The following is a 25,376-nucleotide window of genomic DNA, read 5'->3' as shown; positions in this document are numbered from 1 at the left end:
GGTCATAGAGAGGCCAAATGAACTGGAATGGAACACACAATCTTGTAACGCAGACTAATTTAGCAATTTAAGCATTTAAGCAAGTCATAATAACGCAATAATTTTCAAAGATATTGCTTAACTTTTCTGGGCTTTAAACAAACAAAAAAAGAAAGATTTCTTGAATTTTTTATGTTCAAGATTAAAAATTCACTTTAATCTTCTCCTGGAATTAAAGTATTAAAGATGATTACAGAAATCATTCACATCACACCTTACCTGCTGTTCCTGATTGCACACATGATTAAATGCAACATTTTCTGCAACTTCAGTATTTGCTCTGCAGATTTTATGATTCAGTTCAAAGGAATTTAAAAGTTAAATCAGAAAAAACAAAACTTCAGTATGCACAGTAGAGTACCTATCTACAGCATCACTCAGGGTTGCATATCAGACCTGCACTCACACAATAGAATTGTCATAGGTAACTGCTGGCACCTGGTGGTGGTTTAGAGAACCAGAGGTAGAGCTGTAGCCCATTCATTGCATTATGCCTCATTATAAACAAAGTCTGTGAAAGTCGTTACAAGTTTCCTCTGTGGTGAATATAAAAACACATAAAGTCAGGCAAGAGTTAAAACTGTATCCTTGCTTTATTTTAAAAAGCAAACTTTGCCGAGTTAACAAAAAAGAAAAAAAAATCACATAATTGCAATCCACCCTGCTAAATAAATAACAGTGCTGCTAGTTAATCTGAAAGCATACCCCACTGGAATATACTGTTGTGAAGAAGCCCTGTTGCCTTTTTGCTCACAAATTGCCCTATTTTCAATGGCTGATTTGCTTTAGTAATCTTAAAGCTGCGTAGATGTGCTGCTGTCTCAGCAAAACAATCTTCAGTAGAAATGCAAATAGATACACATGCAAAGCAAACCTCTGGCTAATTATACAGCCGTCTTACATGGTCTGTGTCCCTGAGCGCTGGAAAAAAGTGTAATACACAGCATGTATGCTCTTGGTAGACATAGCTTTAATACAGGACATCTGCATGTTGCCAGATTGGAAAGATCTTAATAAAGCTTACTGTAGACTAATTATACAGCAACACAGAAGCATGAGGACTCTTATGCTTATATTTAAAAAGGTGTTGGTTTGGCAATTTTTCCACTCGTTTACAGAAGACCACAAAGACAAAGGAGGAGGTACGCAAATCTACGTTTACCTAAGTCCAAGCAAGGGTAAGCTCAGGCTACAGAGAATGGTGTATCCAAGTCAAAAACATGGCGAGGCAGTTCAAGGTGATCTGGAGAAAATATTTACGGATCTCGTAAAACACGTCACTAACATTAGAACTCCAAAGACCACAGGGTCTGGACAGTTAATTGAAACACTGGGTTTTCTGACATATTCATGTCAAGCTTGACTAACCCCCCCCCCTCACTGGACACGTAACAAAAGCACGCACATACACAGACACACACACATGCACACACAGACCAAACTTTACAGATGGAAATAGTCTTCAACAAGACATTTGTTGTGCAGTGACTTGGGGAGCTGTTCTTTAAAATCTCTATAAGGCACTAAAATCGAAAATATACGCACTCTAAAAACCATGTCTAGAAAATGCAAGCACACGACCAATGCAAATATGGCTCCGCTGTAGCAAACGACTTGAATTTGCTAAAAGTTGCTGCCTTTTCTTTCTCAGTGCAGTGAATACAGTTTTCTGTCAGTCAGGGTTTACGGTTTTCGTCCATCTCAGTCATCTTTCTTGTCAGAGGTGCTGTCTTCCTGTTGTTCCCCTAAACTGGTCTGACCAGCCAGTACCAGGTCACCTGGCCTTGCCTCCTGGATTGCCTGATATCTCTGAAGCTCCAGATAGGTGGTGAAGAGCTTGGCGTACTCTGGGTGGGTCATAGCAAAGGCTTGAAATTCATCTGAAGAATCACAGGCACAGAGAGGAGCATTAAGAAACAGTGCAGCTTGGGATAATGATAAGGATAAAATACTGTGTGCATCTGTTTACTGCACATATTCCCATTTCATAATATATTGGTAGAAAGACAAAAGGAGGTTAAAAGATCAAAATGTAGCTTGGCGTTAGGCCTTTGTCTTAAGGCAACGTCTACTCACTGAAGGTGATGAAACCGGAGCTGTCAGCATCAATCTCCTTGAAAAGCTTGGCCATGTTTAGATCTGACACACCCAGAGTGGAGCGCAGCAGGGCAGTAAACTCCTCTCGGGTGATTTTCTCATCCTCATCTGTGTCAAACAGCTGCAGGAGAGAGGACGGCACGAGAGAAATCTGTGATTTGCCTTTCAAGTGTTTGCACATTCAGGAAAAATAAAGGTTATTTAAGGTGTGAATATGGATAGTTGGGGAATTTAATGTTTGCTTTCCAGTCACAATTACATAAACACCAGAATTGTTTGTCCAAAACCACATTTGACCTTATGGCCAGCAAAATGACTCCATGCTCTCCACAACAGACATACATAGTTAACTTGACATTACCCAAGCCTCTGTGAATGCTGCCTCTGTTCTTCCTGTTCTTCTCTCTGCTCTGCTCTAATTTCAACTAAAGGTAGTACAGGATAATTTATCTTAAATTTAATCCTTTTAAAATCTACTTCTCTTCATTGGAAAATTAATATTGCCCTCATTTTTGTATTAAAAGTAAACATTATGAAAACAGTGGATATACACACATAATTTATTATTTTAATTTGTTCATTTGTCATATTTTTTTTACCAAATATAGTTCTGTATTTTCCTTCAGACCCTTCATAGAAGCAGAGTGATATCAGAACATTTGTGTTTGTGTTTTCCTACCTGAAAAGCCATTCGAAGAACGTCTTCAGTGTTAGCTGGTCGACACAAGATGGTCACACCGATGACGTACTCTCTGAAGTCTATAGTGCCATCTCCGTTCTAGGCGAGGTTAAAGCGACAGCAACAAAAACATTTGAGTTAAATGCACAAATTTTTATGATGGACAGTACTTTGCCCTTTATGGCTTACAAACATGGACATTTGTCTAATATCAGCGGTTTTTAATGTTAATGGGAGTATGGGGAATTTAAAAGGTAACACATTAACACAAACGGCAATGACAAAAGCATGAGTGATGGTAATAGCAATTCTCTATTAATGCAAAACTATGAAGCATACATATTCTGAGGAAAAAGCATTCCTTTTTTGCTCACTGGACTGCATGTTAGAGGCTGTTTTTATGTTTTCAGTCCTCTCTTCCTGCTCAGACCTCTTGCGGACATACCAGGGACTGAGGCCAAACTGCTTTGATCATAGTTTCCTTTGTATAAATACTGAACCCACAGTATGATGCCGTCCCTATTTTACTTTCATTGGTACACATGATATGCAGCATTGTAATATGCATGCGATGCTGTAAATATTAAAATTGTTATGTTGCCAACCATTATATTTATGTTTTCTTCTTCCTGGGGGGCGTAACAGAAAATAATTGAGAAGCACTGAGTTAACCTGAAATGCATGTCTTCTGACTATGGGAGGAAGCCAGAGAACCCAGAGGGAACCCACGCAAGCACGTGGGGAGAACATGCAAACTCCACACAAACTCCCAGATTCAAACCCAAAACCGTCTTGCTATGAGACAAAAGTGCTAACCACCATGTCACCCCTAAAAATTATTAGGAAAGAAAGTATTTTATATATGACACGTGTGTCTCACCCTGTCAAACAGCGCAAACAGTTCCTCAAGGGCTGAGCTGACAGGTAGCTTCAGGAACCCGGCAAACTCCTCAATGGTGATCCGTCCTCCCTTACAGGAACTGGCCATAGAGGCAAAGCCTTCCAGTTCTTTCCTCACATTGTCCCACTTCAGTCTAAGTGAGCAGGGTATAATGAGGAAGGTGTATGTCATACTGAACTAAACTTTCAAGCAGTATTTGTCAGTCATAATTTCACTGCCCGGTGACAGACAGTGGACTTAAATGAGATGTTCTTACTGGAGTTTGCGGCTAATTTTGGTGAACTCAACCAGGCCGGCCTCCATGGGCAGTGTTAGTTCGCCAGCCGAGATCATCAGGCGGCAGTCTTCATATGTGTGGTCTGTTGTTGGCACTCCCAAAGCCCTGTAAACAGTTTGCACATGCAGTTTTCAGCTGAAATGCTTGTGATGTTTGTAAAAAGGTGGATGCAGCAGGACATAAATTATTGGTTTCCTCAGCTTACATGTACACTTGCATAAGCACATATACTTTTGCTTTTCTACTGTACTTTGCTCTGCTGCATGCTCAACAATGGACTGTGCACTTAAGACCAGTGACTTTACTTACCTGGCCATAGTTTCTCGGACTCTGTTGGCAAACAGAGCCGGGCTTTTCTTCTCTTCTTCTGTGGGGATATGTGGTGGTAGGAACTGGAAGGTAGAGAAAACAGATAAAAAGGGGCCACAAGAAAGGTCAAGCAGAAAGTGAACTCCTAAACCTCTGTGTAGCAACCAAATCCCCTCAAGCAGAAAACACATCACCTCCTTCAGTTGATATCGTACCTTTGAGTGTAGCATAACATCCAACTATATTTCACCAGCGATAGCAGAGAGTGGTACTGATACTACCAGTAAAGCTGAAATTATTTAAACAGATTTCATATGGTCTCCTGAACAAGGTGCTCTATACAACCACTGGAATTCACATCAATTTGTATACATAAATGATAATAAATGAAATGTAAAAATGCCTCTTAATTTACAACTTCTTTACATTAAATGCATTTTTTAAATTAATGTAAAACCATTTTGCAAAATCTAAGAACAAAACCAAGTTTGGACATTAGATGAAGCAAACTGAATGCCTGTTACCTCTATCTCTACTGTGGTGTACAACTGGCACAGGGTTAGAAGCAGCAGTGTCTTCCTGCACATAATACAAGCAAAGTACAAAGGCTGGTTACATATGTTGTTTCACTTATACCAGCAGTTGTTGCAGTACAGGGCAATAATGCTACTGTGTTTTAATAGTGTTTACTGTCTAAGAAAAAGTAGGAGCAGACATCACCTTCACTACTACAGGTGAAACATGAGAAACTGCTCAAGATGCACAACTGCAGAAGACATACTTACGAGCTGAAACCCTGCCAAGTCCAAGTCACTGTATCCTGGAGGATAAAACAGAGGGGAATACATAAAGCTTCATAAAACACAGTTGTATAGTGGGTTGAGATAGTTACACATTAGATGGTAGGTGTGTGATACAGCTAAGCTTCTTGTGTCGCTGTCAGTTTGCCTTTATGAAGGACTGCATTCAAAAGTCTGTTGGTGGTTCAGTCAGCAAAACTAAACAACTGAAATGGCGAATATTAAAGGATGCTAACAGCACCTAAAAGTGTCGCAGATATGGTTTACTGATAAACCATGTGTTTTGCATGGAAGGAAGTAAACCTGTGGTTGAGTAGTGTGTATATACTACCAGGTTGTATCGTTCATTTGCCTCTGCCTCTATATATATTTAACTGTTGTGCAAACTGTTAGAGCACAGTGTGGCATCAACATATTTGGCTCTCAGGACGTGAGGTGAAATATATTAATGCTGTATGACAAACACAATAACTCACCAGTTTGTTAGGATACCTCATAATCACAGGCTGCACAGGGACTCCTGGGATAAAGGCACCTAGAGGTGGAGTGGGAACACACACAGTATGAATAGAAAAAATAAAAACATGATAACTGTAATTTCTCATTCAAAACAAATGAAAGCTAAATAGACATCCCCACCAACCAGTTTTGTGTACTTCAATTAACAAGTCAACGCTGTGTAATATGAAGTGTTTTGTTGTGTAGCCTTCCTGCTCAGTGAATTATATATATGTGAAATGGAAATGCTAGATGTAAGAAACAGATTAAAATGTTATATTTGTTAAATAGTTGTTTGTATTTTTTTGTTTTTGCCTGTTATCATTTTCCATGTCTTTAGTATGCTTTGTTGCAAAAGACTACAGCTTACATTTACAATATATTACATGGAATTTCAATTTTATATCTTACCTTGTTTGAAAGTGATAAGACATGAGCGATTTGTACATGTTCCCTCTGGAAATATCAGAACCTGAGGAACACAGCAAATGTCAAAATCACATGCTGTATAACTTCTGTCCAGTAGGCAATGATGATGCCTATAATGATCACATACATCCATCCCATATGCAAAGCAAGTTTCTGAAAAAAAGGTGCTTGTATTTTAACTGATACTGTATGCATTTTGGCCATTTCTATGACAGCATTAAAGAAGAGTTATTTTCATTTTTCTAAACCAACATCAGACACAGCTCTTTGGTTTTCTTAGCTGACAAGCTGACATGTTTTCTCAGCAACTATGCAGTAGTCTAAGGTGATAGTCTGTGTGGATGTTTTCTTTGTTGTGTTGTGTGTTGTCACAGACCTGTGGCCAGCGGCCTCCTGACTTGGCTCTGCTGTCAATCTCTTGGATTGTATTCTTCCGTGAGTCTGGGTCCTGTCTGGACACCAGCACTGGCTGGAGACAGCGCACGAACCCTTCAGAGAGAGCAAAACACATAACTGTATGTTCACATGCTGTACACACTTCGAAGAGGAAAATACTGATTGTTTTTTGTAAAAATGGATGAAATATACCATATAGCTTTTACATTACAAAGCACATTTGTAAACGTTACATTGACTGAAAAAGGTCTATGTCAATGGGATTTCCACAGTGTTGGACTGAATGATATCCTATTGGCAGCACAGGACAATGACTTTGCATCAAGTGTCTTAAAAGACCTTTGCAATTAAGTACAATTTACAAAGAGGGTTTGAAAGTGTACACTCAGCTAAATCTCTGTGTATTTTCACACAAACACACACATACTGGAGTTTGAGAGAGTAAGAAAGCCCCCACAAACATACACCAACTTCCCTGTACTGACACAACAAAGACACAAACAAAAAGTGTCTCACTGCCAAAGATGGGCGTAGCCAGATTCTCGACACGGGACACGGTGGAGGGTAGGCCTGCAACAATGCACACAATCCCATCGAAAAAGGTGGAGTGGGGGGCTACAGCCAGGATGGGGGCCTCATTGCTGTGGACTTGCTTGCCCTTAACCACCACTCTGAAGCCCATGCAGAAGTAATAAGTCCTCCCCAAGGCAGCCATCATCTTCCGACACATGAATCTAGGGGTGACAACATGATACAATGTGTCAGTATTTCTTTTTTTTTTTTTTAAACAAATGGACTGACTTAAGATTTTAGTAACAGGAAGAGTTGCACCATTTTGTACTTTTCTGTAACCCTGAAATTGCAAAGAAGTTTCCCTCGACCGGCTACTTCCTCATAGTCTAAAGGAAGGGTAGGAAGTCGTAGTATGTTGTAGATTGAGACACTATGACAAAGTGATCAATGGTAACGTGGAACTTTTGAAGCTTTTGTAGTATACAAACCTAGGAATATTCAAAGCTACATTGCTCTTTCTGCTCAATGGGGCAGAGAGCTTAATACCATGTAAAGCAGTTTTAACAAAGAATCAACATCTTGATATATTATTAGCTTATAAAATTATTATGAATGAGATATTATCGGCTTAAATATGCAGAAGGCCCAGAGCAACATGGGTGTGAATTTGGAGTTTTTTGTTTTTTTTTGTTTTTTTCCTTTTTAACCACAAGTCTAACACAAGTTCAAAATGTACTGGTCTTTATGCCCCTTTACTTTGCCTTTTCACCATTCTGCACTGGGCAAGGAGCATACAATGTGTGAGCTGAGAGTGGCTTCACACACTTTTGTATGCATGGGTAAGTGAGATCTGCTCAAACTAATACTGACTGGCAAACCAAAAACCAATGAGCTGAAAGTGGTTGAAAACCACACAGGTCGGCACATTTGGACTTTGACTCTCTGTAGGATCTGCAATGCAAGTCTTTCATATTTTCATATTTTTAAGCCTTTCATTGTGGAAACTGAGCTTCAGTGCTTTAACAACCCTGAGATGCTGTTCACAGCCATTGAGGGTGAGTGAAGTCAGAAGTTGACCAGATAAGCTTCCTCTTGTTTCTGTCACAGAGCTGTGGTCTAAGGTCACAAGAATATTGTTGTGAACTGTGCACTCCACCCCTACAATCTACACAACTGAACAGTTTAAAATACTACACCCTGTTTGGTACTTACAGGTAAAATAATGCTGTCCCACAGCAAGACACTTTACATTTAATATGTCAGTATAAAAATTATGATATGTTAAATACCTTAAATGGACATACAGTGTTAATAAAGTCCCACTGGATTGCCCATTTATAAATTTATGCACTGATAAAAATAGGCATTAGATCAGGGAGTGAAACTAAGTTGAATGAACGTGACTCATGTAGAGAAACAAGAGTTGCTGATGCTATTGTGCTGACATTTCTTCATCTGAAATTCAACTTGTCTCCCTTTCTTATCAGTCGCTTCACCCATCATTGTTAATGATTGATAAAAATTGTGTGGCTGGGGGGGCATATGTCAGAAAAAGCTTGAGAACGCTGCATTAGATAATAGAAATTTGGTTGGTTTTTAAAAACGATAAATCACTATTTCAGTTCCCCTAAAACTCCCCCACGCCCCCCCCCCCCCCCCCCACACACACGCATTACCACTGACTCTTTCTTTTCTGAGAACTGAGGGGAACTGAGCTGCAGTAATACTCGTGGTGCAGATATGATCTAGAGAAGCATGATTCGGCAGAAGTGCAAGCAGCTGCACATTCTTCAAGTCATGTCAGGAGCTATTATTTTGAGAATATGCTGCCTTTGCTGTGTTTTACTGTCCAGTTTATGAACCCAGCTAACACACTGATTCTGCTACTTCTTGCTTTAGCAAAATTAACTATTTAATGCAGCAAAAGAGCAGGTGCAGTAGCCATCTCCCTCTTTGTAGGTTAAACTTAAATAAGTAGGTTGAAGGAAGTAAAAAAAAAACATCAGCTGGGTTTCTGATTCTGAGTAACCAAGGTAAAAAAAATGCATTTAATGTGCATGTATACAAAACAGATGTCAAAAATGCAGAGCTAAGTTTTTAAGTGATTTAAAATTTGTGTGTGTCTGATATCCAAAAGGCCGTGGCCTTTGATGGCAGTCTGGGACCGGGTGCCCCCTGAGGCCTGGGCAGCCCTGTGGGAGGCTGTGGTGCTGTGAGGTGGTGTTTGTATCCTAGTTACCGTCTCCAGCCTGTCATTGGCTCCACAGCTCCTTTCAAAGGATGCCTGAAGGTTATTATGACAGCCACTGGCCATGTCACCATGAGAACCAGGGACAGCAGGATGGCACGAAGAGGGACCAGGAAGATTCCCAGGAGGACACACTGCATGGAGAGGGGTACATACATACACTATCAGTTAAGAGTAGGCCCATACCATAAAGGGAAGGCTGCTGTCAGAGTCAACTACAGCCTGGCTTTTAACATTCCACAGAGCAGAAATATGCACCATTGTGGAAATCCACATCAACTGAACGGCTTTCTAGAAAGCACACAAGGGCTCCTATTGTTTGTGCCGCATATAACGAGGCGTTGCAAGCCGATTGTGAAAGCCTGGTTGGAGAAGATTATAGGCCCTGGTTGACACCGCAGCCAGTGGGTGTAATCTCACACATCGGATGAAACACTGCGGTGTGCGCCGTGTTTCCATGACCGTGGACCATTCTTCAAAAGCATGTCCATTAAATTTATAATACCATACTCACTTTAATGATAGCAGCTTTGGTTAGTTTTGTGTCCTGCACAAACGGGTTGATGACCGCAGGCAGGAGCAGAGATTGTTGCCTCGGTAGGGCGAATACTCGTTGCGGCGGCATCGCGGTCCAGGGAGTGAAGACGCGGACGAATGTTGTAGTCTGGTTGCTGTTATGTTATCATCTCACTTCCTCAGTGGGGGGGCCCTGCTCTTTCATTCCTCCCCGTATCGGACGATCGCACTGGCGAGGGCAGACACACACCAGCGAGAGCGGAACCGGGCTGGCGTTTGAAGCTCCACCTCCAACATGGGTGCAGCGGGGGTCGCGTTCCGATCCGTGAATTTGTCGGCGAATTTTCATCGGTTTTTACAACCTGTGAACCCTCTATGCACGATTATCAAGGATGCTGTCATCCCATACACCTATCTTTAATTAATATCACAGATCACATGAAAGAAAGAGGCAGACCGGTGTTGTCACAGGCTATACACAGGGCAATCACTCATTGATAAACAAAGAGATTATAAATCCACCCAGGACATACACCGGTCCTAAGATACTAGAGCTGGTGCACATTTAGCGAATGAGCACCGATATCAAGAGAATAATAAGGTGCATTGACATGTTTGTTTATAAGCTCACATGAAAGCCCACAAGATGGCGCAGTTTCATTAAAAAGAAAATCTCATTTGACCATGCCCTGGAAAGACAGCCCTGGCTTCTCTCCAGGGATGGAAACTAAGTAAGAGCATGTAGGTGCAAATGGTGTACTTGAGTACGATTTTTAGGCACTTCCCTCCATTTTGGGATGAAATATCGTGCTTTTTATTTTCATTACATTTGTTTTACTACTGCTAGTTACTATGCAAATTTATATGTTCCACAGAAAAGATATGTCCAGGCCATAAAATGCCATGCATTGTTATAGATTGAATTCACCAGCAGTTTACAAAGTAGCTGAAACCTGTTCCACCACAACCAGCTCAGACCTTAGAGCTCTGCTTACAGGCTTCTTCTGTTAGTAATCAAATGATATTTATCATTACTGCAACATGAGTATTTTTACTTTAGAAACAAGTACATTGTGCTAATAATACTTACTAATTACTTGAATGCAGGACTTTTACTTGTAATAGGTTACTTGTACATTGTGGTATACTTTATCAGGAAGAAAATGATTTGAAACCTTTTCTTGTCATAGTTATTTAGTATTTGGTTGCTATATTTACCAGGCCTGTAATTGTTTCCAACCCACAACACTGCAAATTATACGGAGCTCTTCCTCTGTTTATCACTGTTCCAAATAATTTTGACCATCTTTCATCTTTATTGATGACAGTAACAAAGTGCACAAGCATTAAAAACAACAAAACACACTGACTGTATTGCTACAACCCAAGAAAGAAAAGAGAATATAAAAAAACAAACAAACAAACAAAAATAAGATTATTAAACAATACTACTGCGGTACTCTTGTCATGATTCCATCATGCAGCAAACCTATACAGCCTCAGGAGGCAACCTGTGCCTTTAATCTTTCTGTACCATTAGTGAAGGGAAATGCAACATGGAGTTGCCATGACAATAATTTGGTCTCCATCTTATGCAGTTCCCTTGTATAGTCCTATAAAAAGTGCTAACCAAATGAAGAATAATGTGTGCCTGCAAATACTACTTTCTGACATTCAGAGGATACTAAGTAGTCCCATCAGACATAGTTACACTGAATATAAGTTGTGTAAATACATATATATATATGTGTGTGTGTAGGACTATATGCAAAAGCAATCTCTAAAGCACCATTTTCGGTCAGACACATTGTGCAAATTCATTTTTTCAAATGTATTGCTCAACAATGAGAAAATTAATTACTTAAAACTGATACATTTATAAAACTGCACTTAGTACACTGGACAAAGAAGTCATTCTAAGCCAACATGAATTCCTCATATGGTGTAAAACAGCCTCTCAGAATCAAATTTGCATAAAACGGCAATATCTCACAGCACAGTATATCACTGCGTTTAATGCAGTGTGGACATACCTGATGTCTGAGTTTAAAAAAGAAGACAAAAAACTATAAAACAATAAAACAGGGGGTACATATTGTAATAGATCTGCATCAGCATAACAAATACAATGTCAATATCACACAGTAATATAGCAAATATCCAGTTGCCTATGTTCAGCCTGTGTTGAAGGTCCCGAGGTGACTTTCTACAAAGCTGGAGGCTGGTTATACAGGCCGGAAGGGACATATCTCCCACAGAAGCGTGCATAGTTGCCAGGATAAAAACTTACAACAGTGTGCACAGCGGCGACCTCAAGTTATGTACAATACTATAGCAATGTCCTCATGAGGCCAGACATCATTACAGGAATTTGCAAGTTGTGAGACATTTTGGAAATGCTCAACATCCGAGCCAGTCCTTTGTGACTTCACCCAACTTGACGATCTTCAAGCTGCTGTCCTCCAGCTTGAAATAGTGGTTGCCTTTGAAGAAGTAGCTGTAATCTGTTAAAAGCAAGCACAATGGACACAGTGTTCAAAATATTTGTTTAAGTTAGTCTTCCTCAGCGTGAAATACAGTTTGTGTAAAACAAGGGAAAAACTACCTTGTAATCACAGTAAAATAATCCAGCTAATAAAAGCATATAGGTGAACAGTATAATCAGTCTCAATCAGGCCTCAGGACTCTCTCTCTCTCTCTCTCTCTCTCTCTCTCTCTCTCTCTCTTTCTCTCTGAATTATGCTAATCAGGAAGTATACAGAGGCACCTCTGTGGAGGGGAACAGACTTTCTTTATATAAATTTGTTTGTTCACGGTGTGGGGAAGGGGCTATGTGATGCTTACAGTACTGAGTGTATGTTAGGAGAGCAGTAATGGAAAAATCCCTGGCCGCTTGCCATAGACACAAATCTACACCTCTAAACCCAAGGATACATGGCTGACAGTGTCAAGTCTCAGAGGAAGTTTACCAGCATCCTGCCTAAAATTCATCACCACAGACTGGATTTGATTTGCACTGCAATGATCTGCTCACTAACAAGCAAAGTGAACACAGCCCGTCATGTGTTATTCACTCATAGAAAATTCAAGCATTGAGTAAGAGATATAAAGCAACTGCTCTCCCACTGACTGTCTCCTTCTATCAACGTCAGACCACAGATGACTCCCTAACTTCAGAACTACTCCCTTTGGCCTTTTTTCTACTTTATTTTCTTTGTGTAGTCAGTTCCTCTAAACAGCTCTTCTGGCTAGATGGCATCACCACTGCTTGCTGGCTTCTGGTATATGAGGATTTTTATTGACAGAGGCACAGTGCCAGACTTGCTGATTGAGCCGATTGGATTTGTCTACAATCTTACCAGAAGGAAAGTCAGTCTGCAGCGAACTAGCGCACAGAGCACCAGTCATGTTATAATCGAAGCACAACAGCCAGAAAAACTCTTGCCTTTTGCAATTTTGTGTCCATTCTTTGATTTACAACCGGAACAGTGATAAATTCTGGTTTATTTTCACACAGTTATTGTCACCTCTTCTCGTCATGGTTGCCAAAGGATGGATCCGAATGACTCTTTTGTTCCTCTGACTTTCCATCTAGCGCCAACATGAAATTGATGTGCAGTTTTCAGTTAAATGTTTTGACCACCATTGGTTGGATCGCCATCAAATTTGGTTTGTGAATTCATGTCCCCCTCAAGATGAACTTTGGTGATCCTCTGACATTTCTTGTAGTGTCCTCAATGAGGTCATATACATATATATATGCATTTTGTTTTATTTATTTATTTTTTTCCCCCACTCACCAATGCCATTAAGACTGAAGGCAGAGTCTATGCCGTCTGGGATGCCATTCCAGGATTCAGCAATAAGTTTGGGGAAGCCAGGGTCCATTCTCTTCCTGTCCTCATCATATCTGTAGAAACGTAACAGTAAAAGTGCATCCTTTAGTCAGATCCCTCTCATACACAAAAACACTCACCACTCATTTTTCTATGGAGATAAAACAGTTAGTCTTCAACACTATGAATTCCCATGTTGTGCAAGGGCTAACAGAGCTGTTGTGGTTTACAGAACAGTTTATGTCACACTAAACACTAACTGAAGCCAGACGTAGCCCAGAATTGCAATAAGAGGTAATGACAACAGCAGCACAAGCAAGGGTGTGTCAGACAAAGGTTTTAGGCTCAGAAATGTTTGAATACGTTACCTCCAGAATTTGTCCCCAGCAAATAGGTAGGTCTTTCTGTTCTTCCTAAAGTTGAAGGCAGCGTCGATTTGCTGCAGGTCAGCGGGAAGGTCAAGGCTGGAGAGCCTCTTGGGGTAACCTCTCTCCAACTCATCTGCTTTGTAAACCCACATCTCGTTGCCTGGGGGGAAAAAGAAAGCAGAAAAGTAGAACTGTGGTTAAAATAACACTGAAGACATTCGTAATACAGATGGAAGGTAACTGTTTTTTTCTAGCACGGGACTGTTAAAGAAATTTTTATCCCATAATCCTACAAATCTGTTAACCATATATGTCATATCATGAGTGTGAGGTCATCTCTTTACCATTCCAGGTAGTAAATCTCCCCCTATATCCAAACCAGCTCTGCTGGTAATGTCTTCAAAGCTGACAAATATATTATGTAAATCTCATCAGTATTCAGGAAGATTGTCATATTAGTAAAATGCAAGGAACGCATCATAAACCACTAATAACTGTGGTGGAACATCTCAAGTTTCCTGAGAGTGCACACCACACGCAAGAGTGCTCAGCCAACACTCCTGCTTCTCCTAGTGTTTCAGTTCGTAGAAATGCTTGACCCTTAAGGGAAACGCATCCAAATGTTAAAAAAGTGAAAATGCCTCTTCAGTACTCGCGGAAGTGGAACTATCTGCTTCTCTGATCACCACAGAATCACAGGGATGATGTGACCAGGGTGCACAGTTCATGTGATGTAGCATCAATACTGAGCAAGGTTTACATCAGCTGTTTCTTCACAGTTTACTCGTCTTCTCCAGCATACCTGAGAAGAAGACTGTTTTTTCCTCCACTGGGTTTTCATAGGCAGCATCCACCTTGGCAGGCAGGTCAGGCCAGTAGGTGGCCACTAGCATTGGACCGTTGGGCTTGCTTCTGAAGTTGACTGACCTGAACAGGAACCTGGCAGACAGAGAATGAATGCATAAGCGATCGTAAGGTAGATGAGCTGGGGATGAAATGGGAGTGAGAGTAAAAGAAGGGTAGAGGGGGTCAGTGAGGAGGTGGGGAGAGTGTGTGTGTGTGTGTGTGTGAGAGAGAGAGGGGGGAGTTTTAGTGCAAGTGCTTCACTGGCTGAGGCAGCCACAATGGCCTGATTCACAAGCATCTGGTTCTCATTAGGACTAAGGCTGCCGACGCCAGCGGAACAAGACCCATCTTGCCCGGATTTCCAATACACAGCTGCACAACAACGGCAGCTTCCCAAACTCTTTTCCACTGACCTATTTTTTAAAAAGAGAAAGATCTACCAATTGCAAAGATGAGTTGTGATAATGATAAAATGAAGATAAGACTTTCCAAGAGTTTAAGTCATGTACCAACAATATCTCAAGGGCTTTAAGTTCGTGTCACACCTTAAATGTTATCCTTTCCTCTCTTTTCTTTGTATCTAGTCAATAAAAAGACAAATAGCTGCCCAAGTGGCTGGCAAAGAAGATAGACTTACAGGATACAGAGAGATTTTTCCAAAGCACTGGTAATGTTTTAGATTCTTTTTGGTCTTACCTTTCAGGCAGCCATTGGTTTCTAGTAGTTTTGTTTTAAATATATAACTATATAATTGCTAAGGTGTCAAACCAAGTAGTAATCCATACATCCTGCATCTGTTGCTAACACAGTAATGTTATACCTCTTTGCTACAGCAGGCTGATGTTAAAGGTCTGCACTGCATTACGATGCAACAGGAATGTAATTCTTACAGAAATATCAGCGGTCATGATGCTCTTTTTAAGTTTCTTTAAAGATTCTGCATCCCAGGCAAGATTTATGTTAGGAAACTGTTTATACTTTCAGAAATCCAAATCATAAGATGCCTTAGAAAATGGCTGTGTGTTATGTATGTGATTTGCCTTAAACTGACAAAAACACACTGTGTTTAACTCAAGCACCCACAACAAATCCTACATGTATATGTCTCCTTGCTGACTAGTGGAAACCTGTTTGGGTGGCAGGTTTGGTGGAGAGGCCAGCTGGCACTTGATAGGGCGTTGTCGGTAGTGTGTGTTCTAAATTCAGATTGTTATGTTAATTTTATGTTATTGTAACAGCTTCATTATTTACTGTTCTTTACACCATTAGAGTCACACTGAATCATTACTAATGCCATGAAATATTTCCTACTTTCTCTGCTTCACATTAAAAGTGGCAGAAAATGGTGTCTTTTATTCTGAAGCAGTCCCAGGAAATGAAACTAGTCATTTTTGGAAATTTTTGTCAGTGGCTACATTACTCAAACCCCTAAGCAAGGTCACAAACTTTACAGTGACCTGCTGCTGTGTGGAAAAATACTTGCCTTGACTGACTTCTCTACAAAAACAATGTGAGAATGTTTGGTTGTGCTGTAAAAGAATACACCAGTCTGTTTTTCTGATGTTTTTCTGTCAAAGTGGCTGCTGATTTCTGTTACCTTCGAATCCACGTGTTTCCAGATCATCCATGACTGAAATCTTAAGGATGACAACTATAGGAAATGCTGTCTATTGCAAACAGTCTCTGGCTGTGGCCACATGCTATGATATAAGCACATGAGCTTGAGTTACTTCTGTGGATATTTGTTCTGTAAAATTACAGTCATAAATACACAAGGAACCTAATTAGTGGGTTGGCCAAATTGTTTCTATGAGACAGACTTTATAATTGCCTTCCCCCTAAGCCCCCAGACAGACAGACACACTTTAATGCTGAGCTCAGGGAGTGCTACAAGCATTGCTCATTGCATCATGTCAAGTTTTATCCTACATCATAAATTTGCTGAACTGGCAGAAAATGGGTGGGGTGATCCCACTTGTACAATGGATGAGTCAAGTGAGCATTATCCCTAGAGCCCAGAGGGCACCGCACTTTCTCTGAAGCTACAAAGCTTAGTTTGTACCAGAGCTCTGCAGCTTACACGCCTGACATGGCCTTCAGGCAACTCAATAAGTCACTGTGAAGGTCAGAACAACAGGCCCATACTGAAACTTCACTAATCTCAGACTTTGGAGAGTTATAGTGTACTGTACGTTCACTCCAGTGCCTTGAGAGAATTCAGATGAGTGGCTCATAGTCTTCTTGAGCACTGACACATTTTCATATAATAACCGAAATTCGAGGCATATCAAATGAATAATTGCTTGAAAATATCTAAGAGTAAAAAGACTTAAGATTACACACAGGAGCTAACAAACTCAGTGAACTGCTGAACAAACTGTTGCAATGAATTATGATAGTTTAAGCATCTGTTGAAATAGGCCAGATATGAAAGGAGTGGTGTAGTCCCATCATTCAAAGACAGCATAGGGAACATAATGAAAATCCCAACTACTGATACCCTAGAATGATCTAGATGGCATGTTTGGATCTGTATGTCATTATTAACAATCATAGAACAGCACAGGTGATGATCAGGTATGTTTATCTTTCTTTTTCATAGCTGTAACTCCGTCTGAAGCTTCAAGGGGATTAAATTTCAGAGCAGCTTGATTTCCAAGAACTGGGCCAAACTTTCATGGTCCACAGAGCGCCCCGCAAGTTCATGCGCTGCTCTGTCGATTACTGTGAATGTGTGGAAAGGAACCACAGCAAGGTGAAAGTAATTCTGTATTAAAGCAGTATTTGTGAGCAGGGTTGCGGCTCGTCTCTCCCAGTTTCTAAGCCCAGGCTTTCGGGGGAGGAAGACCAGGCGAACTGAAAGACTACACTCTTTGGTACGGAGGTCTGCTGGCTCGTTTACTTTGGATGATTTTCCAAAATGGTCATGACAGATATACAGCTCTGTTAACCTTGAAATTGCAAGGAGTTGATATTTCGCAGCACATCTAGAAATGTTAACACCTCATAACTAACAGAGACGCTATTTGTGTTCTTTATCGCTTCCTTTTCCCACGTTATTGTTTTTTTTTTGTTTTAAGTGACGCTTGTGAGAATTGGACTGTAACAAGCTTCAGCTGTTGTTGAAAATTTTCCCATTTGTGCGGGAAAACGTACTGACTCACAAAGACCAAACCACAGCACTTCACGAAACTCCTCTTCTAAGTAGGGTCAGCCAGTAGGCACACAGTAATCTTACAAGACTTTTGGATTCACTGGCGCCGGTGGAGGAGAGAACTGTAGACTGCGTTTATGACTGATAACTATTTTGGTTGTCACTGCATGTGTAGAGGAATGGTTTGTTTTTCCCTCTTACTAATTGTCACATCACGAAACAAGCATCTAAACCACAATCTTCAAGTGGCACAAGACTGCAATATGAGAAACAGTAATTAACAGGAAACCTCATGTCAAACTGCTCATTGTTTGAGGGGAAATGATTATGAAATACAACTTGTGTAGGCTGCCTGATTTCTCTTACACAAGTCATAGACTTGTGTAGACTGAAGTGGGCTATTGGGTTTTGTTTGTCGTCCTTCCCGTGGATCACAGACAGGAAATTCAGCCAGACTTTGGCAGTGCTTGCAAGTTTTGAGAAAGTCAAACATGGAGCTAATGAAAACATTGCAGCTAGCACACTCAAACAACATGATCAAGAGCTTTGGATTTTGGGTGGATTACTTGTTTGTGCTCCCTCCACATTTAGTTTTAATGTGGCACATGCACACTTGTCTAGTTCCCGGTCAAAACAATGTTAGGACTTCTTGTTTGATGTGATTACCTGTCCTTGAAGAAGAAGGTCTCGCCTCTGATCTGTGCTACAGCATCAAAGACAACTGGCTCCTTACAGATGTCCATTGGAGTGACTGGACCCTGAGTTGGAGGCAGAGGCTTGTCTGTTGGCACACCTGATTTTAAAAGATTTACCAGAATATTTCATCTTTGAGGGAGCAATTACGCACTCATAGTACATTAATCTTTCCTGGCTTCTAATAGTGAGAACTTTTTTTTTTTTTTTTTGTTCTCGTATTAGACTTAATCCCTGTCCGGGAAACTAGCCACACATAATATTTCGTCTCACCGTAGAGCTCCTGGATGCCTTTGATGTCATCCTGAGAAAGTCTGAAGTCTTTAGTGAAAGTGTAAATGGGGGCCATCAATGCTCCGGGGTCCTGAGAGTGCTCCAAGCCAAGGGCATGACCAAACTCATGGGCTGCCACCAGGAACAAACTGTAGCCTGAAAACACGTGACACAATGAACATCACATGTTTTTAACGTGCACCATTTCACATCAGAAATGGTGCATTTGAAGGTCGACAAAATCAAATGAGCAAAATGAATGAATCTTTAAAAACTTACACAATAAATAAAAACCTCAATTCACTAAATTCTGACTGACAGGCAGTTGTTTAAACTAGTAAGGGTTAATGCATAGTTTTTGAAATAATCTAAACTGTCTGCACTCATTGCTTTGTCCTTTGTGGCATATCCACTTGGCTGCTATTCCCACAACTACAGCAAGAAGTGTCCACAAATACTACTGGCCCATGCCTTTATACCTTGGTCAGGACAGAAACCCCATTTGCGATCATCATCATAGCTCTTGGTGGTAGCACACCACATCTTGCCGTCGCTGCGTCCAGATGAGGTGCAGGAATCATAGGTGTTTCCCAGGAAGGTGAAGGGGAAGACACAGGGGCTTCCTTCTGCGTTTCCTCCCACCGTTGACATCGCTGGAGGGGGAAACAAAAAGTAGAACTGTAAAAGTGAAATGTGCAGTGAACTTAGTTCATCTGAACTCATTCATATGCCAATTTTTTTTTTTCTCCAGAGGAGTTTGGATTGTATTATATTATGAAATCAACGCAGATGATGTTGAAAACAACATCATGAAAGCAGCTGACACAACACACACAACATCAATAACTAATCCACTGGGCAGGAAACCAAAAAGCACCCGCCCAAATTGATTTTCTTTCAGAGAGATCATTTTCAATTTGGCAAGACTGGTTTTGTGCTGTTTTAAAGGGAAAAAAAAATCATTTCTTATTCAGCACAAGCTATCGCACAAGGCTTTACAACAAAGCTACATTCCTAATCAATTAGAACCAGATGAAAGCCCCAGTGGCTGTACCTCTGTCTGTCTATCTCACTGTCTCTCCCTCCCCACTACACTACCTCAGCCCTTAAACCATTCCCACTGACAGAATGGAAAATAAGCCCTGCCACTGCACATTAAAATACTTTCACAGCCGTTCGGCAGACCACGAGTAAGAATGCAAACCCCAACTGGAAGGTTCCCGTAGACCAGAACACGGAGGGGCACCATACAGTGCAAATCAAAATAATCACAGACAGTGAAATGCACAAATGCAGTCATGCACACACATAAACTGGACACTTAAACTGAAGACAATGTATACACCGGTATACACCCATGCACTGTGAGCATCTTTACGACAGAAAAGGATTTTACTTGGGATTTTGCTGGGAAGTATCCTATTACGTGACGAGTCTGACATAGCAGACAGTATATGACACCACCTACCAGTTTCAGGGCAGAACCCATAGGTTGTGTCACGGTCATAGTCCTCAGTGGTGGCGCACCAGCGGTAACCGTCATCCCTACCCTGGGTGGTGCATTCGTTATACTGCTCCCCCTGAAAGGTGAAGGGGAATTTACATGGAGAGCCTTCTGCGTTTCCACCCAGGGTGAATAGCACTGCAGAAGAAAGGAAAACAAATTGAAATATAGATTATTGATATTATAGAAAACCTAATAACCTAGCCTAATAAATAATAATTGATCAGAAAGAAAAAGCTCCGCTTCCTACATGATCACTACAAGCAACCAAGCAGCTGGAGGGCGTGACGATTTAAGACAAAGGTGCTCAGAGAGGAAGATAAACTATAATTAACATGTGGAACTGAACTTTGTTTTGTTTTTACATCAACACAAAAGCTTAAAAGAACAGATGGCTCCAGCACAAACAGTCCTCATCAGTTGTGTTCTCATCATACAAAACAACTTAGTACATGTGTACTTTGGCAGTTTGTTGTAATGGGCATGTGATCATGTTAGTACCATGGACAGCAACATAACACAGATAAACAAAATGTTTGACAAAGCCCAGTGTTCTAAATTGAGGCAGTAACTTGGAAAAGAAATATTCCATACTCCACTCCAAACAAAAAAACAACAGTTTCCTGGCTCACGATCCAACCTACTTTCTTTCTGTCCAAACTCAGCAGAGCAGCTTTGAATATAGCAATAATCTGATATGAAGTATGACTTTGCACTCACTCTTTTTTACCAAACGACTTCATGTTTTTGTGGTTCAGTAAGATGCTTTAGTACAAACTTACATTCATGAGGGCAGAATCCATATTTGCCGTCTTCATCAAAGTTGTAGGTGGTTGAGCACCACAGGAAGCCGTCATCACGGCCCTGGGACGTACAGCTGTTGTACTCGGTGCCCATGAATAGGAAGGGGAATTTACAGAACTCTCCGTCAGCATTGCCAAATTTCACCTTCACCACTGTTGAAAAGATAAAATGATCAGGCCGATGCTTGTCGATGATACAACTCGTTTACCGTAATTCTTTAACACGCTGCATTACTGTCATCCATATAAAGGTGGCATGGTGTTCAGTATGAGAGACCATCTACTCAAACACGCTTAAAGTTCCTGCAAGTTAACATTGATATTGTTTTGAACTAAACAGAAACAAGTTGCTTCCTAGACTACGGGATGACACTCAAAAATGGTCAGAAGTTGAAAAGCAAGGTTTTGTATAAGAAATAAGCTTTAGTATAAATCTTGTAAAAGCATTGATATGAAAGAAAAGATTACTTTTACTAATTCAGACAAGAGGATGTGAATAATGGGAAATACACAAAACTATCTGGGTCAATGTGTGCAAATCTAGATGCAGGCAATAGAGATTTTTTTTTTTCTATTCAGCTTCCAGATGGCTGAGATTTGCCGTACTGACTGCCAGAAAGTTCAGACATTCGAAACAAAGTATCTGGAAGTCATATTAGTATTATCAATGTCAAAATTTGTGTCCTGTCATCTCAAGTGATCAGTACTTAAGCTGTAAAATTAAACTCTCATCATCTGTACTACAGAGGCCCCTTTAATTTGTTTTGAATAAAACACTGCACTCCATCTATCTCTAAACAAACTGGAACAAATTATATTGCGACAGCTGGAGTGGAAATTGGTGGAGCTTTTGCAATACACTTTTGTGTTTTTGCAAACAGTGTTTCTCCATTACCTTGGCCCTCTCCCAGTGTCCACTGCTCATCATCATCAAAGTGGGAGTCTCCTCCAATTCCTGGCCCCGGAGCGAAGGCATGAGCCAAGAGGCCATCTTTGCCGTCAAAGGGGTAACCATCTCCGTGCTCTGTTAATGGCATCATTCAATATTAACGAATCAAGAGGCAACAATTTTTCAACAATTTTTCAACAGGCAACAACAGGTCCAGATATTAGTTAGCCAGTACACCAGTAGCTTAAGTGGCAAGATAAACTGTTTTAAAGAAAAACAACAGTGGGAGAAATTCATTCTGATGTGACATCTGTGTGTTTATTAAAACATCAGATATTTCTTAATATTTTTGTTGCTGAAACAACAGTTCAGATCCTCTGAGGTGGGTGGTTTTTGTTTGTGTTCCACCATAACTGCTGAATTGCTTCTCAACGGGGTCAGCAGCAGCCAGACAGAGGGATATTTTAACTATGTGAGTAAATATCAAATGGTTGTTTTGAACACATAGCAGGGTAGAGTCACTGTAATAAAGTGTGTGTTATTGCTCCTTCGCCATTAGTCAACACAGCAGTGAGAAGTTCAACTGTTTCTAAACTTGGGGTCTATTTTCCTCTTGGATGTGGAAGGCAACTTCACTTTATAATAAGTTGCTTAAATTGCGAGAGATATCATTCCTGTGCCCAGTTAAGGTCATGAAAGAACTGAAAGAACCTTTAAGGGCGTTCACTGCTGTTTCCCATTCCCCAAGACTGGAGATCAGAATGTGACAGTTACAGTAAGCAGGGTTTATTTGAGGGCACATGGGCTCACTTTTCTATAAAATAAACTTCATCTGTTAATGAAATTTGAGTTGCAGGCATGCACTCTCACTGCAGTTGTGTTTTAAGTACGGCATTTTGCAAGTATCGCAAGCATCTACATAGTCTCTTGTCTGTCTGCATGGCATACCGTTGCGGCCAAAATTAATCATGATGTCAGCCTCTCCGTCCATGATGCGGGCGAATGAGAGTGGGGTGACGTCACTCCACACTTTGAAGGCTCTGAAGAAAGCATCGTTTATGACTTCCTCATCCAGATCAGGAGTGTATCCCAGAATTCTACGGGGTAAACAGAAAGTAAGTTTGGTTGTAAACCAAGTCAAGCAGGGAAAATTCAAAATCAAAACTCATCACAGTAACTACAAAAAAAAAAAAAAAAAGCCAGTGTGATCAAGAAAGTCTTCCAGTGTCACATTTTGCAAGGTACATAGACCTATCATCTCCTTCTCTACTTAGGATCATGGAAAAGTTAAATCCAGCTACAGCCAGCCAGTAACAGTATATGAGTCATCTGGTAAAAATGCTAACCGAAACAATGTTCAGCCACAAACTCTGTGATATGCCTGTCTGCATGGGCCTTCTCCTAAAAACAGTCTGAGATCTCTTAGTTGTTATTGTCTTTGGCTTGCAGTCTTCCTTACAAACACACAGGCAGACGGGCTGGAATGATCAGGGCACACAAAACCGCTGATATAAATAAACCAATTCCACATTGTTGTAAACCTCAAACAGAACAAAAACAAAAGACCTGACACATACTGTGTAGGAATGCTAGTGTTAGCAAGACACAAGATGCAAGTGCCTCATGGCTGTGTAGATGGGGGTGGGGTGGACTGGGGGTTGTGGAAAAGGTTGGGAGGGGGGGGTCAGGCAGGGCCAAGCTGTGGCCCTGCCTGCAAACAGACTCTGGCCTTGAATTTATACTTCTCTGCACTCATTAAACACTGCTTTGGGAATAAGATTCAAACTGGTAGACTGTAGTGTTATTGAGTGACTCAGACATGTTCTAAGTTTCTTTTCTCAGTACTTGTGCTTTGATTTATGGGCAGTAGATGGCTGGGATCAAGTTATTTTATCCTTCTGTGACATATATTCTGATATATATAACACCCTGATGCAATACATGACGTGCATGTATGGCACTGGGTCTGTTAGTAATGTTATTACCTTTTTTGTATAGGCCATACTGTTAATAACTTCCATGATATCATTAGTTGAGTACAATAATCGAGAGTCAGAATGAACTGGGGGCCCACTCCCATCATAAAATGCCCCTCTGCAGGAATTCTAACTGAACACTTGAAAGTGCAGGATAATCCAATGCCTCTTTAGAGATGTGTAGGTAATGTTATTTCTCTGACCTGTAGGTGATGTCTTTCTTCTGCCACATGGGTTTCCTGTGGAAGAAGTTGTAATTGGCCACATCTGGGACGCCACAGCGGGGCTTTTTCATGATCTCCACAGTTTTGGCATCGATCTCTCCAGTTTCTTGCAGAGAAAAGAACTTTTGCATTTTCTTCAGTGTGTCTTTGAGCACCATAAGGTTACATCTGTCTTGTGGGCATCCATAGAACTTATTCAGATAGTGCTAGAAGAGAAAAGTGGATATGAAAATGGTTTTAGAGTAAGCGTTTCTATGAATTAGTCCGATGCATAAATACATAAATAAATAAATAAATAAATAAATAAATAATAATGTGCAAACTACTCCCCAGAAGTTCAACTCTTATACGTCACGAGTAAAAACTTTTCGTATACTGCTGACTGACACACATAGACATAGTTTCAGGAAAAACAACCAATAAACTTACCAAAGCAACTTCTTTGTCTGTTCTGGGGGTAGTATCGTCTCCAGGAAACCTGATAATAGGCGAAGGGGCAGCATATATTGCTTGAAAGACGATGAACTGAACCAAAAACAATTTGAGAACAACCCGACGACAACTAAATATCGTCGGAAAACTCATTTTCCTCGGTTAACAGTATCTTTAAATGTGGTAAATGCCGTTTACTCCGGGGCTGCGATCCTTCCACTCCGTCCGCTTGTGTTGCTTCTGCTCCTCTGGAGAATTTTTTTTTTCTCCTTAACGGGACATCCTGCACCTCGGCTCTATGAACTTTCTCAGTTCTGCTTGCACATGCACTTTTTCCCCCGACGCTTTCTGCGCAGTCTCCAGGTTGGGAAAGAGGAGCGGGGGAGCCCACAAACACCGGAATAACTTCGTGCTTACTCATTTCTTACTCCCTCTTGTTTTTATTGGAAACATGGAATGAATAAAAGAAGAGTTTTCAGCAGGATAGCTAGGGACTAAAGGGCATAATGTCCGGACATGACAGCTGACTGATGCTGATACACACAAAACCTGCATATATATATATATATATATATAGTGATCTCAGCAAATAATTCCACAAATGAAACCTCTGTTCTTTTCCACTGTCACGTTAATTCAACACCTCGTATACTTGTCATCAAGACTTGCCAATGAA

General features: G+C 40.7%; 2 protein-coding genes across 2 annotated transcripts; both read right to left on the bottom strand.

Annotated features, from left to right (window-relative positions):
- Positions 1-613: 613 nt before the first annotated feature.
- On the bottom strand, positions 614-9,974 carry lpcat2 (lysophosphatidylcholine acyltransferase 2). The gene is made up of 14 exons (XM_041050578.1): positions 9,701-9,974; positions 9,178-9,320; positions 6,942-7,159; positions 6,406-6,518; positions 6,012-6,072; positions 5,579-5,637; positions 5,088-5,122; positions 4,827-4,881; positions 4,303-4,385; positions 3,973-4,098; positions 3,696-3,849; positions 2,816-2,914; positions 2,116-2,257; positions 614-1,919 (listed from the first exon to the last, which is right to left on the bottom strand). Exons 1-14 carry the CDS (start codon positions 9,809-9,811, stop codon positions 1,741-1,743), a joined length of 1,578 nt encoding a protein of 525 aa, XP_040906512.1. The 5' UTR covers positions 9,812-9,974; the 3' UTR covers positions 614-1,740.
- Positions 9,975-10,776: 802 nt separating this feature from the next.
- On the bottom strand, positions 10,777-25,005 carry mmp2 (matrix metallopeptidase 2). Its single transcript, XM_041035688.1, has 13 exons — positions 24,698-25,005; positions 24,248-24,474; positions 23,017-23,165; positions 22,075-22,203; positions 21,159-21,332; positions 20,341-20,514; positions 19,352-19,525; positions 18,873-19,028; positions 18,573-18,699; positions 14,709-14,845; positions 13,907-14,066; positions 13,503-13,612; positions 10,777-12,206 (listed from the first exon to the last, which is right to left on the bottom strand). The coding sequence occupies exons 1-13, from the start codon at positions 24,851-24,853 to the stop codon at positions 12,103-12,105; spliced, it is 1,977 nt and encodes a 658-aa protein (XP_040891622.1). The 5' UTR covers positions 24,854-25,005; the 3' UTR covers positions 10,777-12,102.
- Positions 25,006-25,376: the final 371 nt, after the last annotated feature.

This window comes from Toxotes jaculatrix, chromosome 1, assembly GCF_017976425.1.
Source record: "Toxotes jaculatrix isolate fToxJac2 chromosome 1, fToxJac2.pri, whole genome shotgun sequence".
Lineage (NCBI taxonomy): Eukaryota > Metazoa > Chordata > Actinopteri > Toxotidae > Toxotes > Toxotes jaculatrix.
This window is presented reverse-complemented; position numbering and strand designations above follow the sequence as displayed.